At 48.9% G+C, this 17,581-nt stretch overlaps 1 protein-coding gene across 20 annotated transcripts in view; it reads right to left on the reverse strand.

Annotated features, from left to right (window-relative positions):
- PARVG (parvin gamma) overlaps positions 1-17,581 on the reverse strand; it is a 68,476-nt gene that overhangs the window by 25,947 nt on the left and 24,948 nt on the right. For 7 of the 20 annotated variants that reach the window (XM_033233655.1, XM_033233660.1, XM_033233656.1 and 4 more), the window contains 2 exons: positions 15,493-15,565; positions 58-431 (listed from right to left, as the gene is read on the reverse strand). The exons of 1 other annotated variant lie outside the window; for it this stretch is intronic. In XM_033233655.1, coding sequence (XP_033089546.1) covers positions 73-431; positions 15,493-15,565 — 432 coding nt within the window. In that variant the 3' untranslated portion in view covers positions 58-72. Of the gene's footprint in view, positions 1-57; positions 461-6,578; positions 6,703-12,768; positions 13,426-14,656; positions 15,122-15,492; positions 15,566-17,581 lie in introns of those variants that run through there. 12 more of the 20 variants (XM_033233657.1, XM_033233665.1, XM_033233662.1 and 9 more) reach the window with 7 other exon arrangements.

Genomic DNA, 17,581 nt, shown 5'->3' on the forward strand with positions numbered 1-17,581 from the left:
CATGGTGAAACCCCATCTCCACTAAAAATACAAAAATTAGCCAAGTGTGGTGGCGGGAGCTTGTAATCCCAGCTACACAGGAGGCTGAGGGAGGAGAATCGCTTGAACCCAGGAGGCGAAGGTCGCAGTGATTCGAGACCATGCCACTGCACATGCATGACTGGGGCCCTCCCAGTACCTTGGAAGCTGCCGTGTGAGGGAGGGAGGAGCTCTGAGGTTTCCCCAGCTCCTAGGAAGTCCACTCTGCTCTTTAGGGATCCTGCCCCTTGCTCCGGAAGCCATCACTGCATCACACCCCGCCACGGTCACAGCACCGCAGAACCCTGTTGTCAGCTGCTGCTCCCAGGGAAATCGGCCAGAGACGTGTGTGTGTTGCGGGTGGTCGGTGGGGCGGCTGCTTCTGAGAAGCCCAGAACAGGGAGGGTGATGCCCTGGAATCTCACGGGCAGAGCCTCCTGCCCTAAAAGGAAGGGGGAGACCGAAGCTATGAGTGGGGAAAGGCCTTGTCCCCTCGGAGTCAGTCTGCCTGTACCCCCTAGATGAGTTAGACGTGTGATTAGGTTTGAGCGGCATCGTGGGAATAGCATGACCGACGCTTTCTATGCGACCCAGGGACTCTGGTCTTACCCTTGGTCCCGATGACATCCTACCTGTCCCCAGGAACTCCTAAATGGTGAATGGACATCAGCTGACGGGCCCTGTCTGACCACCATAGCCCAGATTTTGACAGCCGGAGCAGACAGGACAGGGCATAGGGTCTGTGCCCAAGGTGGTCTGAACAAGGCACTTGACCCAGGGTGCGGAACCCAACACATTAGGAGCACCCCATTCTCCCCTGCACATTGGAGGCCGGAACCCTGTGCAGACTCCCCAGAAGGTGGTTCCTCCCTCTGCTGACACCCCTCTCTATGGAGATTCACTGCCTCTAAGGCCATGGATACCATTCTTGCCCATTAGAAAGCTCTGTCTGGCCAGGCACAGTAGTTCACACCTGTAGTCCCAGCACTTCAGGAGGCTGAGGCAGGAGGATCACTTGAGGCCAGGGGTTCGAGACCAACCTGGACAACGTAGTGTATCCCCATCTCTAAAAAAATTTAAAAATTAGCTGGGCATGGTAGCACATGCCTGTCATCCCAGCTACTCGGGAGGCGGAGGTGAGAGGATTGCTTGAGCCCAGGAGGTTGAGGCTGCAGTGAACCATGATCTCACCACCGCACTCCAGCCTGAAAAACAGAGCAAGACCCTGTCAAAAAAAAAAAAAAATCCGCTCTGCCTGATGCTGATGTAGAACCTGCCTGCTGCGCTGGGTCAGCTGGGGCCTCTGCCTCCCACAGGTGAGCCCACAGGGAAGCTGAGTCTCCGTCTCAGGCTGTGGGCTCCCTCACACCCGTTTCTTGCCTCCCTCAGCCCCTGGGGCTCAGGCCATTTCCTTCTTCCAGAACAGCTACCCCAGCCCACTCTGCCCTCCAGCAGAGTCAGGACCAGCTCTTCCAGAAGATTCCATCTCCCAGCACACCCCACACTAATTGTGTCCTTGAGAAGAAAGCACCAAAACCTTTTCTGGCTGGTGTATACAGTTGTCCCTCAGTATCCTGGGGATTGGTTCCAGGACCCCCCGAGGATACTAAAATTCACAAATACTCAAGTCGTTGATATAAAATGACCTAGTATTTGCATATAAACTACACACATCCTCCCTTGTACTTATACATCATCTCTAGATTACTTATAATCCTGATACAATGTAAATGCTAAGTAAATAGTATACTATATTTTTAAATTTGTATTATTATTTTTTTGTGTGTGTGTGGAGACAGAGTCTCACTCTGTCACCAGGCTGGAGTGCAGTGGCATGATCTTGGCTCCCTGCAACCTCCGCCTCCTGAGTTCAAGTGATTCTCCTGCCTCAGCCTCCCAAGTAGCTGGAATTACAGGCTTGCCGCACCATACCTAATTTTTGTAGTTTTAGTAGAGACAGGGTTTCACCATGGTGGCCAGGTTGGTCTCAAACTCCTGACCTCAAGTGATCCACCCGCCTCAGCCTCCCCAAGTGCTGGGATTACAGGCATGAGCCACCATGCCCTGCCTTTCTTCTGAATATTCTTGATGCAAGGTTGTTGAATCTGAAGATGTGGAATCCGCAGACATTGAAGGCCGACTGTACAGACGTGATGGAGAAGACTATCTATAGATAAATTCAACCCCTCCTCCACTGTCTGGTTGGTTCAGGGGCTGGGCTGGGCTGGGAGACAGAGCTAGGCACAGGGAGGGCTTTCCTGAATGGAGGAGGATGGTGGGAGAGCAGATGCCTCCACGTGGGGACTCGAAATGGAGAGGGAGGATTTTAAAGATACTTTTTGCTGCTTATTAAAAATCTACTATGTGCTACCAGAGAATGCTTCTATTTTCCACAGTATAGCAGACTTAATCGCTGAACAAGAGTCCCACTGCAAAGCAACGGAAAATATAATTTATATGTATGTATGTATATAAATGTATTTTATATGCGCATATATACAGAGAGATCTATAATGTTTGTGTTAAAATGCACCACACTGAGCAAGAACAAGGAAAACACAAACCACAGAACTACAAGTGAAAGTGAAATCCCAAGAGGTGAGAAGTTGCCAAAGCTGGCTTTGCCTGGGGGACCTCGGCCACGCCTGGTTACCTGATCTTCCTTTGTCATGACCACATATGGCCCTGGGCATGGGAGGAAAGCCAGGGCCCACCCAGCAAGGGAAATCAGGAAACCTGGAGGGGTGCAGTGGCTCACACCTCCCAGCACTTTGGGAGGCCAAGGTAGGCAGATCACTAGAGGTCAGGAGTTCGAATCCAGCCTGACCAACATGGTGAAACTCATCTCTACTAAAATACAATTAGCTGGGCGTGGTGGTGGGCACCTGTAGTCCCAGCTACTCAGGAGCCTGACTGAGGCAGGAAAGTCGCTTGAACCCAGGAGGTGGAAGTTGCAGTGAGCCGAGATCGCACCACTGCACTCTAGCCTGGACAGAGTGAGACTCTTGTCTCGAAAAACGATCAGGAAACCCCACATAAAGCTGGTATCCCCCAAAGGACTGTGCTGTCACTATTGAAATAAGATGGGGAAGGAGGGGCTGAAGAAAGGGAAAGCAAGGATTCTTGTCTATATCAATCTTGGACATGAGTAAAAAATGAATAAAAACCTCCCCTAAAGAGTCATAACCACAAGCCAGATGGGCTCAGCCAGGGCTCATAACCACAGCCGTAATATGGGTTTTACACTAGCTGTGTGGACCCCAAATCCTTAGGCTAGGATTTGCATATAAAAGAGCCAAATTGGAGTGACCCTACACACCCAGCAGAAGCAGACATGAATAATCTCTGGTGCTTCCCATTTTCAACCTATGCCTTGAAGAATTCTCCACAATTAATTTGAAAGGACCACAATCAAAACCCACAAAGACCCACAAGGGGAAAAGCACCATGAGCAAGCATCAAGGTAAACAACAGACAGCACAGTGAAGCTGCAAAGGTTTGGATATTAGCGTCATCAGACACAGAACAGAACATGAAGATAATCCATAGAAAGAATTAAAGGAAGGGTTCAAAAGTACAAATAATATGAATAAAGAACAGACTACAAAAAGGCCAAGATATTTTGAAAAAGCAGCAAATAAAACTTCTAGAAAGGAAAAAAAAATCTAATTGAAATAAAATGAACGATTAGAGTTGATGCAGCTGTTTTAGTCAAGTGCTACAGTGTTTGTACACCACCGCTATAACAAACACCAAATGAGTAGGAGTTCAAATATTTCTTACTCATATACAGTTCAAAATGAGTGCTCCTGACTGGCAGGCAGCTCTCCTCCCAGGGTGACTCTCTCTGTGGCTCCAGCATCTCAGCACATGGCTTCCAATCTCACCAGGCTTGTCAGCATCACCAGAGAATCAGGGAATATCAGAGTATCAGGTCATGCAGGGGACCAGGTTTGAGGACCAGGCTCAGTAATGTTGTGTTTCACTTGATTTACGTTTTACTGACTAGAACTCAGTTATATGACCACGCTGGATTGCAAAGAAGGCGGGGCATGCAGTCCAGCTGTGTGCCCAGCGGGAAGAGGAGATGGGCTTGGTGAGTGGCCAGGCCATCTGGGCCATGGCTGCTGAAGAAAGGTAGAGACCCCAGTCAGTGCTAGCCATGGCCATTGTTTAGCTGATAGCACTTTTCAAAACCCTGCCCACCACTATTGCAGTTCATCCTTAAGACGGATTCCCATCCTGGGGGTTGAACTAAGCAGGCAGGATCGTTCCATTTTACAGATGAAGAAACTCAGGCTCAAAAGGGGCAGGGACTGGTCCAAAACTACACAGCTGCTAAGGGGCCCAGTAAGACTGGAGCCAGGACTTCCCATATCACACACCTGCCTCTTACTCCAGACAGCCGGGGAAAGGAGAGAGATCATGGAGCCATAGGTTCTCCATTTGCCCCTGTGTTTTCAGCTGAGCTGGTGAGCCTACCAGCCCAGCACAGGGGCCGAGAAGATGGGCTCAAGTCAGAGCTGAGCCCCGCTTGAACACTGGCATCCTGGAGTGCTGGGGTGGCCAGCTGGGTGGGCTACAAGTTGAAGCAGCAGGTCTAGATCTGACTCACCCAGGAGAGTTAAGAGGTCATGTTAGTGGGTCAGTCCACAAGTATTTACCCAGGGCTAGGTGCTGCTGTGGGTCTCCAACAAGCAAAGCCTAGAAGCTGAGACACAAAATCCAGGTAAGACTCATCTGATGAGCTGGCCTTTTAGTGCCTAACTCTGAGTGCCAGAGGCGTGCCAGGCCTCTAACCTCACGAACCTCATGTCACTGCATCCTCACCTGGACCTATGGAGGAGGGACTTCCAGCACCGTTTTTGTGCCTGTAGTGATGATGACTGTGATGGTGATGATGATGGTAGTGATGATGGTGATGACGATGATGATGTGATGGTGATGATAGTGACAATAGTGGTGATGATGGTGGCAGTGATGGTGATGGTGACAATGATGATGATGGTAGTGATAGTGATGATGTAGCAGTTATGATGGTGATAGTGTAATGGTGGTGATGATGGTGATGATGATGATGTGATGGTGATGATAGTGACAATGATGATAATGATGGAGGTGATGACAATGTGATGGTGACAGTGGAGGTGATGATGAGATGATGACGGTGATGATGAGATGTAATGGTGATGATGGTGATAATGATGGAGGTGATGATGTGATAGTGATGATGGTGACAGTGGTGGTGATGACACCGATGATGTCATCTGACATTTATTGAATGTTATGTGTCCAGCAAGCTTCAAGCTCTCCAGATACTCAACTTTTTAAATAGCCCTATAAAGAATAGATTCCTTTTGCCTCCATTTGACATAGAAGGAAACTGAGGCTTAGGGAGGTAAGTGATTTGCTTGGGGTCACAGAGTGAGGTGAGGATGTGCCCAGGATTCACACCCCAGGGGCTAACTCAAGCATCACACTCTAAGCACTGCACCACCCAGCCCCTTCCACCCTGGGTCACACCTCCCCTAGGATAGAGCCTCGGTCTGAGCACTCTCTTTATACCCAGCTCTGTGCCCTGGACCTGCACACAGTAGGTGGAGAAGTTCTCTTACAAATGGTGTGTGCACTGTGATTTTGCACATTTGTAAAAACCCACCTAGGTATTAATGCATCACCTTTCTAGGTAATAATAAACAAACCCATATGAAATGCTTGTGGATAAATAAATGACTTCATGCAATTGTTGGCCAACCCAGCTCCATTGGCTGACTCTTCTTGGAAGAATCATTTCTGGGACATCTTCACCATCTACTTTCTTACCAGCCAGGCCCCTCAGCCCAGTCCCCCATTGACCTAGGGGCTCAGGACATTCCCTGGGCTACACTCCCGGGGGTGGGGACCTCATGTGTCTCTAGGTCCATGATGCCCCTCTGCTCACCACTGCCCAAGTCTTACAAGGAAAGAAGGCTGGTGGTGCAGGGATGGGGGTTGGGATGGCATTGGCAGCCTTGATCCATTGCCAGAAGATATGGGGGCAGGAACACACTTTTCTCTAGACAAGCTGTTCGCTTACCAGCTGACTTTGGTAAAAAGAAAAAAAAAAAAAAATCCTAGCTCCATCTGTTCCCAGAGTGGAGCTGGTGTGAGTCCTGGGGCTTCCTGCAGCTCAGGCGGCCAGACCCAGTTTCAGACTCCAAGACAGCTGCCCTCTGGATTATTTTGGGAAGCAGCTCAACTCCGAGGCACCCCAGCCTTCGAGGCATTTCCCTTCACTTCGAAGCTGTTTGCACACCCAGCCCAAGCTGCCAGCTCCTTCTCTGGCCCTGGACGCCTTCCTGTTCAGCTTGCTATAATTATCCTGCTTCCAACTTCTGCTGCAACTTCTACTGGAGTCGGATTTCTTAGGATGGAGGAAGAGAGAAAAAGAGCGAAGGCCATGGATAGTGAACTAAGGGGAGGAAAGGGCTCCCTGCTCCTGCCTCGTCTTAGTCTTCTTTGTGGGAACCACTTCTTCCACCCACCCACAGGCACCTGGGGCCCCCAGGCATCCACCTTGTCCCATGGTGAACCCTCTTCCCCACTCTCTTCTCAAATAATGCCCCCATTCCATTTCTGAATGACAAGTTCCTGGGGCAGGCGGGATGAGGGCATCTTGGGCAGAGAGAACAGCATCAGAAAGACTTGGAAAGATCGCAGAGATGTCAGGGATATAACTGGAAGCAGTGTGGAAAGGTTGAGGCAGGGAAGGAGACAGAACACAGTGAGCAGGAGGGGCACAAAGCCAGCAGCACCAGAGCACCGAGTCCAGAAGCTGCCTGGAGGCTGGGACCTGGGAAGGTTAGAGCAGGATGGTAGTGAGACTGGGTTCCCAGGACAAAAACACTCTGGCTGCTGGTGCAGAAGTGAAGTCAGAGGGACAAGACAGGGAGGCCAGCTGGAAAGTTCCAGAGTGAGGATTAGAGAACGGGGCAAGTTCTGACTTGGATGTGGTGAGCTTGGGGTGGGTACCCCAGGCAGAGCTATGCCCTGGGAAGTTCAAAATGTGGATTAGGTCAGAAAGTAGAACAGTGCTTGTCAGGGGCTAGGGGAGGAGGATAAGGGTAGTTATTGTTTAATGGATGCAGAGTTGCAGTTTTACAAGATGAAAAGAGTTTTGTGGATGGAGGGTGGTGACAGTTGCATAATAATAGGAATGTACTTAATACTGCTGAATACACTTAAAAACGGTAAGATGGTACATTTTGTGTTATGTGTATTTTACCACACACAAAAGAAAAAAGAAAGAAATGTGGGTCCGGAGCTCAGGGCTAGAGCTGCAGTGGAGACTGGAGAGTGACCCTTAGGGAGGAGGGACAGGAATTTTAGAAGCAGAAGGCGTCTCCAGGAAAGCTGTTTGGAGTGGGAAGGACCAATACTGAATTTATTTCCGTAGGTACACAAGCTCATATAACCAACACTACACAAGATGATAAAGAAAGTCTTTTAGGCAAGAAGAAAATACCACCAAATGGAAAACAAAACAATGAGCACCAGGAATGATAAGTATGTGGGTAAATATAAAAGACTTTCTTCTCAATTAAAAAAAAAAAAACTATTTAAAAGGCAATCGATGTGGTTGGACACCATGGCTCATGCCTGTAATCCCAGCACACTGGGAGGCCAAGGCAAATGGATCACTTGAGGCCAGAAGTTGGAGACCAGCCTGGACAACATAGGAGACCCCATCTCTACAAAAAAAAAAAAAATCCAAAAAAGTTAGCCAAGTGTGGTGGTGCATGCTTGTAGCCCCAGTAACTCAGGAGGCTGAGGTGGGAGGATCAATTGAGCCTGGGAGGTCGAGGCTGCAGTGAGTACTGCAGTCTGGGTGACAGAGGGAGACCCTGCCTCAAAAGAAGACAATTGACATTTTTAAGCAAAAATAATATACTGTGAAATTTATTCTATAGAAATGAGACACATGACAATAGGATACAGAAGAGTGAAATGGAAGTAATATTACTTAAAGGTAGACTGTAATCAGTTAAGATGTTATAATAGATTAAAAGGTGGCCTCCAAAAAGATTTTTCCACATGCTAATGCCCAGAACCTGTGAATGTTAGCTTCTTTGGAAAAAAGGTTTTTGCAGATATAATTAAATTAAGGATCTTGAGATTAGATAATCATGGATTATCTGGGTGGGTCCTAAATCCCATGACGAGTGCCCTTATAAGAGACATACAGAGGAGGGATAGACAGAAAACGGAGAAAGAAGCAAAGTAACTGTGGAGGTAGATATTAAAGCGATGCACCCACAAGCCCAGAGATGCTGGTAGCCACCAGAAGCTTGAAGAGGCAAGGAACAGCTTTCTCTCTAGAGCCTCCAGAGGGAATGTGGCCCTTCCAACACCTTAATTTCAGACATCTGGCCTCCAGAATTGTGGGAGAATAAATTTCTACTGTTTTAAGCCAAGAAGTTTGTGGTAATTCGTTATAGCAACCACAGGATGTGAATGCAGATGTGTATATAAAGTCTAGAGCAACCACTAGGAAAAGAAAATAAAGAAATACAGCTGGTAAGCCAATAATGAAAATAAATTCACATAGCTAAAAAGTTCTCAATCCAAAAGAAATAAGAAAAACATATGAACAAGGCAAATAGCAAGATGGCATTAATAATTCCATTAAATGTAAATAGGACTAGAGGTACCTTGAATAGTCAAATTCACAGAGACAGAAAGTAGAATAGTGGTTACCATGGACTGAGGGAGGCGAGAATGGAGAGTTAGTATTTCCTGGGTGCAGAGTCTCAGTTTGGGTTGATGAAAAAGTTCTGGAGATGAACCTACAAAGAACTCAAACAAATTTACAAGAAAAAAACAAACAACCCCATAAAAAATGGGCAAAGGATATGAACAGACATTTCTCAAAAGAAGACATTTATACAGTCAACAGACACATGAAAAAATACTCATCATCACTGGCCATCAGAGAAATGCAAATCAAAACCACAATGAGATACCATCTCACCCCAGTTAGAATGGCAATCATTAAAAAGTCAGGAAACAACAGGTGCTGGAGAGGATGTGGAGAAATAGGAACACTTTTACACTGTTGGTGGGATTGTAAACTAGTTCAGCCATTGTGGAAAACAGTATGGCGATTCCTCAAGGATCTAGAACTAGAAATACCATATGACCCAGCCATCCAATTGCTGGGTATATACCCAAAGGATTATAAATCATGCTGCTATAAAGACACGTGCACACGTATGTTTACTACGGCACTATTCACAATAGCAAAGACTTGGAATCAACCCAAATGTCCATCAGTGACAGACTGGATTAAGAAAATGTGGCACATATACACCGTGGAATACTATGCAGCCATAAAAAAGGATGAGTTCGTGTCCTTTGTAGGGACATGGATGCAGCTGGAAACCATCATTCTTAGCAAACTATCACAAGAACAGAAAACCAAACACTGCATGTTCTTACTCATAGGTGGGAATTGAACAATGAGATCACTTGGACACGGGAAGGGGAACATCACACACCAGGGCCTATTGTGGGGAGGGGTAGGGAGGAGGGATGCCATTGGGAGTTATACCTGATGTAAATGACGAGTTGATGGGTGCTGACGAGTTGATGGGTGCAGCACACCAACATGGCACATGTATACATATGTAACAAACTTGCATGTTGTGCACATGTACCCTAGAACTTAAAGTATAATAAAAAAATAAAAAATAAAAATAAAACTGGTTCAACTGAACTGCAAGGGAAAAAAAAAAAAGGAAAAGTTTTGGAGATGGATGGAGGTGATGGTTGCACAACAGTATGAAGGTACTTAATGCCACTGAATTGTACACTTAAAATGACTAAAATGGTTAACTTTATGCTAGGTATATTTTGCCACAATAAAAAATGTAAGTGGACTAAACCCTCTAATTAAAAGGCAGAGGTTTTGTATAAAAAGACACAGTTATTTGTGTCTATAAGAAACCTACTTTAAATAGACTCGGTTTAAAAGTATAGAAAAAGATATACCATGCTAATACTAACAGATTGAGTGGCTATATTAATATCAGACAAAGCAGATTTCAGAGTAAGAGATATTACAAGGGATAAAGGAGATAAAAGGACACTATAATCTTATATGAGTTATGAAACAAAAATTGATAGCATTGAAAGGGGAAATAGAGAAATATACAGTTACAGTTGAAGATTTTAACACTTCTCTCTTAGTAATTGATAGAAGTAGTAGAGAGAAAATTAGTAAGGATATAAAAGATCTGAAGAACATAATCAACCAACTAACTGACATTTATGAAACATTTTGTCCAACAACAGCAGAGCACACATTCTTTTTCAAGTGCGTACAGAATATTTACCAAGATAGACCATAATCCAGTACATAAAACAAGTCATAATGCATTTTAAATGATTTAAATCATACAAAGTATGTTCTCTGACCACAACAAAACCCAGTGCCAAAAGATAGCTGGAAAAAAATCCCAAAATATTTGGAAATTATACACTTCTAAATAACCCGAGTGAAAGAGGAAGTCACATTTGACATTAGAAGATATTCTGAACTTCATGAAGGTGAAAGAAAGAACTTCATGAAGGTGAAAACACAACATATAGTATTTTCATAGATGCAGCTAAAGCTGTTCTTAGAAAAAAAATTCCAGCATTAAATGTTTATATAAAAGAAGAATGTTCTCAAATCAATGATCTTAGCTCCCCAATATATTTGTCAGTTTTCCCCAATTCGATCTAAAGAACACAATTCAACTGAAAATTTCAGCAGGCTTTTTACAGAAAATGACAAACTGACTCTAAATTTTATGTAGAAACCAAAAGAATTAAAAAGACCTAGAAGAACCAAAATAATTTTTGAAATGAACAAAATTGAAGGACTTATTTTTGTATTTTTAGTAGAGATGTAGTTTCACCATGTTGGCCAGGCTGGTCTCGAACTCCTGACCTCAGGTGATCCACCTGGATTGAAACTCCATCTCAAAAAAAAAAAAAAAATTGGAGGACTTATACTACCTGCTTTCAAGACTTGTTATAAACCTCCAGTAATCACGACACTATAGTATTGGTATAAAAATACACATATCCACATAAAGATGTAGATTGTGTAGATCAACAGAACAGAATAACACATAATAGAGAGTCCAGAAATTGACCTAAATATATATGGCAAATTGATTTTCTACAAAAGTGCCAATGTGATTTGATGGGGAAAGGAAAATCTTTACATGAATAGTACTGGAACAATTATGCATTTATATATATACACATATATGTATATATGTATACACATACACAGGCAAGAAAAGAAAATTTTTAAAATGACCTATTACTTCACCCCATATATAAAGATTAACTCAAGATGGATCATAGACCTAAATATAGGAGCTCAAATTACAAAACTTCTAGATTAAAAAAAAAAAAAGGCAAATGATTTGAACAATTTGAACAGACACTTTACCAAAGATATACAGATGGAAACATACATGAAAAGACGTTGTTATGGACTAAATGTCTGTGTACCCCCAAAATTTACATGTTGAACCTCTAACTCCCAGTGTAGTAGTATTTGGAGGTGGGGCCTCTGGGAGGTGATTAGGGTCAGATCAGGTCACGAGGATGGAGCCTCATGATGGGATTCATTTTCTTATAAGAGGAAGAAACACCAGAGCACTCTGATGCTCTTGTTCTCTTCTCTCTCCCCTTCTCTCTCTCTCTCTTCCCTTGACCTTGTAAGGACGGAGAGAAGGAAGTCATCTGTGTGCCAGGAAGAGAGCCTCACCAGGAGCCAAATCTGCCAGCACCTTGATCTTGAACTTACCAGCCTTCAGAACTCTGAGGAATACATCTCTATGGTATTCTTCAACCCAAGCTGACTAACACACATACTCAGTACTATTAGTCATTAGGGAAATAAATTTAACACTACAATGTGATACCATTGTACCCTCTAGAATGGCTAAAATGGAAAAGATGGACAGTACCAAGTGTTGGCGAGGATGTGGAGCAACTGGAACTCTCATACATTGCTGGTGGAAATGTGAATGGCACATTTACTTTGGAAAACAGTTGGCAGTCTTTTTTTTTTTTTTTTTTTTGAAGCAAAGTCTTGCTCTGTTGCCCAGGCTTAAGTGCAGTGGTGCGATCTCAGCTCACTGCAACTTTACTCACAAGTTCAAGCACTCACAGCTCACTTGAACTCACAAGTTTAAGAGTTTTTATCTGCCTCAGCCTCCGCCTCCCAAGTAGCTGGGATTACAGGTGTGCACCACATCTGGCTAATTTTTGTATTTTTAGTAGAGATGGCGTTTCACCATGTTGGCCAGACAGGTCTTGAACTCCTGACCTCAGGTGATCTGCCCACCTCAGCCTCCCAAAGTGCTGGGATTATAGACATGCACCACCACACTCAGCCTAGTTGGCAGTTTCTTATACAGTAAAATATACACTAATATGACCCAGCCACATCAGTCTTAGGTACTTACTCAGGAAAAATGAAAACATAGGCCCCACACCAAGACTTGAACATGAATACCAATGCCACTCATAAAAACTAAAACCCCAAAAGAACCCCAAAGGGCCATCAACTGGCAAATGCATACACAAATTGCTGTGCACCCATATAATGGTGCTGTACTAAGGACATGGGTGGTTGATAAAAGAAACAATGGAGATACTCTCAATAGCATTATGCTAAGTGAAAGAAATCAGACACAAAAAGCAACATACCATAGGACACAGTTTATAAGAAATTCTAGACAAGGCTAAATGATGGTGACAGAAAACAGATGAGTGGTCCCCAGGGCCAGGGGCTGGGAGAAGGGGATTGGCTACAGACAGGTGCAGAAACTTGCATGGTGATGGGAATGTCCCATGTCTGGATAACGATGGTGGTGATTACATTGACTGCATGCATTTGTCAAAACTCATCAAATTGTATACTTCAAACTGGGAAGTTATTCCTCAATAAAGCTACAGAAATTAAATAAGTCACTTTTTTTTTTTTTTTAATTGCTGTCAAATAGAGCAAGAGTGAGGATGTGGAACAGCCAGGCAGAGCCGGCCTGCAGTGGGTGGGGCCCGAGCAAGTGAGGACGCAAAGACCCCAAGAAGTGGGGCTGGATTTCAGGCTTTCGGGATGAAGCCAGCTGTGAGAAGTTGAGCCTGTGTCCCCAGAAGCTCAAGAAGAGGACCTGAGGCGCTGGAGGGGGCATCTCAATGGAGGGGGCACCTGAGCAGGTGGAAGGAGCTGGGCTCCAGGTACCTGGTGTGGGAGGATGCACGTTTCCCAGAGGCAGCTGGCATAGGGTGGGTATCCATGAAGAGGGGTGCATCTGAGTGCTCACATGGAACCCGTTCATGGGCTTGGGTTTGCCCTGTGAACTGGGAGCTGAGAGGGGCAGGCAGATGGGAGGCTAGGTGAAGGGAAGACCCCTCAAGGCCTCCTTACACCCAGACACCAGCTCTCAGGGCTGACCTGGCGCCGCGTCCCTGGCTCTCATCTTGCTCTCCCGAAGGACATCTGCCCAGGTGCCCCCAGTGGGTGTCAGTGATGACCTCTCCCCTAACCCCTTCTCAAGCCCCTCCCCAAGGCCACAGCTGTCAAACTGTGAAAATCCCAGACCCAAAGGCCTCTTCAGGGTCCAAGGAGGAGGAGCAGCCTGGGGCAGTGGTTGCCCTCCCCACCAGCCTCACCCCTCCCTGCCATTCCCACTCCTCCCCACCAACCTCATTCCTCCCCACCAGCCTCAGCCCCCTGCCAGCCTCACCCCTCCCCACCAGCCCACCCCTCCCCACCAACCTCACCTCCCACCAGCCTCAACCTTCCCCACCGGCCTCAGCCCTCCCTGCCAGTCCCACCCCTCCCCACCAACCTCACTCCTCCCCACCCGCCTCAACCTTCCCCACCATCCTCAGCCCTTCCCACCAGTTCCACCCCTCCCCCCCAGTCCCAGCCCTCCCCACCAGTTCCACCCCTTCCCTCCAGTCCCAGCCCTCCCCGCCAGCCTCAGACCTCCCTGCCTGCCTCAGCCCTCCCCGCCAGCCTCCTCCTCTGCTCCCATCAGCCATCAGCTCAGCCCCACTCCGGAAGCCCTGGACCGACTATGTGCAATTCTCCCACACAACTCTTATGTGCAGAAAACGCCAAGTCTCACTGGAGCGAGTGGGAAACCACAGCTCCCGAGGACAGACTGGAGAAGACCTGAACCCACTAACCAACCACGAAGATTGCTCCTTTGTGACTTTTGGGCAAAACTCATGAGGGCAGCTGCAGGGCTCAGCCCGGCCTGTGTTGCTTTAACAGTCACTGAATCCACTTCTCCCGGTGGGTGGGTGGGGGCGTGGCTATGGAGCCACGCGGGCTCCTGCCTTGGAGGGTGACTCTGGGGCCCATCATCCCGAGTGAGAAGCAGGCCAGTGTAGGGAGCTGGGCTGGAAAGGTTGGGGTCTGGGGCTGTGGGCCCTGTCCCTGAGAGCCTCCAGCCCTGAGTGATGCCACCTCTCCGGGCTCTCACGAGCCTGGGCCCAGAGACTGATGTGACCCACACTCACCCCACGGGAGGGAGGCTGCGGGTTTAAGGGCCCTCCACAGGACCCTGGCAAGTTCCCAGAATCCCTCCCAGAAATACTTTTATTAAAATAAACTGAGCAAGGCCAGGCAGCTCAAAATGATCCACACAAGGGGGTTCAGAGATAATCTGATGATGGAGACAGGAGACAGGGTGGGAGGAAAGCAGGTCATGAATGCACAGGAAACAGCGGGACTGCGGGAGGACCCCCTGCGGCCTCGGGCCCTCTGAGCTGAGCTGACAGGCAGGCTCTGGGCTTTGAGGGCAGTGAGGGTCAATTCGGGGCTCCATGGGGCATACTGTCCCTGTGTGCTCTCTGCGTGTGCTTGCAGAACAGGCCATAGAGCACCCGCAGTGTGCTCTTGGCATCCTTGTTCACGATGTCTGTGGACCAAAGGAGGGCAGGGCAGCCGGTCAGGCCTAGGTGGCGGTGACCGACCATCCCGGTGTGCCCTGCACTGAGGGGTTTCCTGGCATTCAGGATTTCAGTGCTAACACCAGGAGAATCCCTGGAAACCAGGACAGCTGGTCACTCCAGGCCCGAGTCCCATGCCTGCTGCGTGACCTGCCTCCTCCTCTTGGCCAGTCCTCCCCTGAACCCTTCTGTGGTGCCTCCAACACAGCAACTCCTCAAGGTCTGGTTTCTCTGGACAGCCTGTCCCCAGAGACCTTGGTCTCCCCCACCCCAGGACCTCCTCTCCTGGGGCTGCAGTACCCCCACCCAGGAAACCTCGGCAAGCACCCATTCTCCACCCCTGCCAGGCAAGAGGACTCTGCCAACGTGTGCTCATCCCCTAGCGCCCTGCACCCTGTTCTGTGGCTCTCGCACGAGGCGGCCACCCGGGGCTGGCCACCATGTGGGCATCGGCCACGCACTCACCTTCAGGGCTGACGGGACAGCTGAGCAGGCCCTCATCCTTCAGCAGCTCCAGCGCCAGGGTGACGTTGTGCAGCTATGATGACAAGGCCCTGTCAGATGTGGGCACAAGCAGCCGCCCCAGGCCAAGCCCTGGGTCCCAAGTGCCAAGACCTTCCTGTTGTCTGCCATGTCCATCATGAGCCCAAACTCCCTACAGCCTCCAAGGGTGGGCAGCTCACTCCGTCACACAAACAATCCATGCCTCGTTCCTCAGCCACTCACAGGCCCCACTCTCAGCAGGTGCTGTGCCACACTGGGAACACACAGGCCCCACTCGGAGCAGGTGCTGTGCCACACTGGAACACACAGGCCCCACTCGGAGCAGTGCTGTGCCACACTGGAACACACAGGCCCCACTCGGAGCAGGTGCTGTGCCACACTGGGACACACAGGCCCCACTCGGAGCAGTGCTGTGCCACACTGGAACACACAGCCCCACTCTGAGCAGTGCTGTGCCACACTGGGAACACACAGGCCCCACTCTGAGCAGGTGCTGTACCACACTGGGAACTCACAGGCCCCACTCTGAGCAGGTGCTGTACCACACTGGGAACTCACAGGCCCCACTCTGAGCAGGTGCTGTGCCACACTGGGAACACACAGGCCCCACTCTGAGCAGGTGCTGTGCCACACTGGGAACACACAGGCCCCACTCGGAGCAGGTGCTGTGCCACACTGGGAACACAGGCCCCACTCGGAGCAGGTGCTGTGCACACTGGGAACACACAGGCCCCACTCGGAGCAGGTGCTGTGCCACACTGGGAACACACAGGCCCCACTCGGAGCAGGTGCTGTGCCACACTGGGAACACACAGGCCCCACTCTGAGCAGGTGCTGTGCCACACTGGGAACACACAGGCCCCACTCTTAGCAGGTGCTGTACCACACTGGGAACTCACAGGTCCCACTCTCAGCAGGTGCTGTGCCACACTGGGAACACACAGGCCCCACTCGGAGCAGGTGCTGTGCCACACTGGGAACTCACAGGCCCCACTCTCAGCAGGTGCTGTGCCACACTGGGAACTCACAGGTCCCACTCTCAGCAGGTGCTGTACCACACTGGGAACTCACAGGTCCCACTCTCAGCAGGTGCTGTGCCACACTGGGAACTCACAGGCCTCACTCTCAGCAGGTGCTGTACCACACTGGGAACACACAGGCCCCACTCTGAGCAGGTGCTGTACCACACTGGGAACACACAGGCCCCACACTGGGAACACACACGCATCCAGGGGCCACTGCCATTGAAAAAGACAATCACCAAAGAGGATACCCAGTAGGGATCAGGGAAAGCTTCCTGGTGGAGGTGATGCCTGGTTGTGAGTCCCGCCAGGCAGGGAAAACTACCCAGAGAAAGGAGCAAGGGCCTGGGGTGGCAGAGCCCTTTTGAGAACAGCTGTTTCCCAGGGCAAAGCACAGTGAAGAAATCGAGGCTCGGAGGAACCAAGGGGCTCACTGGAGCTCACGAGACAGAAAGTGCTCAAACCAGGTGTGTCCACTGCAATGCCCATGGGAAGCAGGCTGGAGACTGGAGTGGTCCCCACCCAGTGGCTGTCCTTTCCGCCACCCCTTGCCTGGGGTGCAGTCTCAGAGATGGCTCCCTTTAGAGGTAGAGGGCGCCTGGGCATCAGTCAGGTCCCCCAGGGGTTCATTCCTCAGTTTGGTCCCTGCCTGCGGCCTCCCTCTGCTCATCTGCAAAGTGGGCTTGCCACAGTTCCCCTGTGCCTTGCTGTAGGATACGGTGAGAGCGCAGGAGCCCTGCCGGCCCTCCCGCAGTGGGTCCCCTCCCTTTCCATTCTAGCTTCTCCCTTGGGCCTCATCTACAACCAGAGTAGGTCCCAGCCCTTTGCCTTAGGGCAGCAGCCTGGTGTGGGTGAAGAGGGACGAACTCCTGGTTCACTGTGACCTCAAACAGGTCCTCCCTTCTGCCTTAGCCACCAGTAGATCCACTAGAGGGGCTGGACATCCCAGCCCAGGGGTCAGCCGTGCCTCGTCCCATTCCCTCCCTATCTGCCTGGCCACAGCAGTCCCACCAGGGCAAGGCAGTTCC

The sequence above is a fragment of the Trachypithecus francoisi genome, unplaced genomic scaffold, assembly GCF_009764315.1.
Source record: "Trachypithecus francoisi isolate TF-2019V2 unplaced genomic scaffold, Tfra_2.0 Lachesis_group14, whole genome shotgun sequence".
Classification (NCBI taxonomy): domain Eukaryota; kingdom Metazoa; phylum Chordata; class Mammalia; order Primates; family Cercopithecidae; genus Trachypithecus; species Trachypithecus francoisi.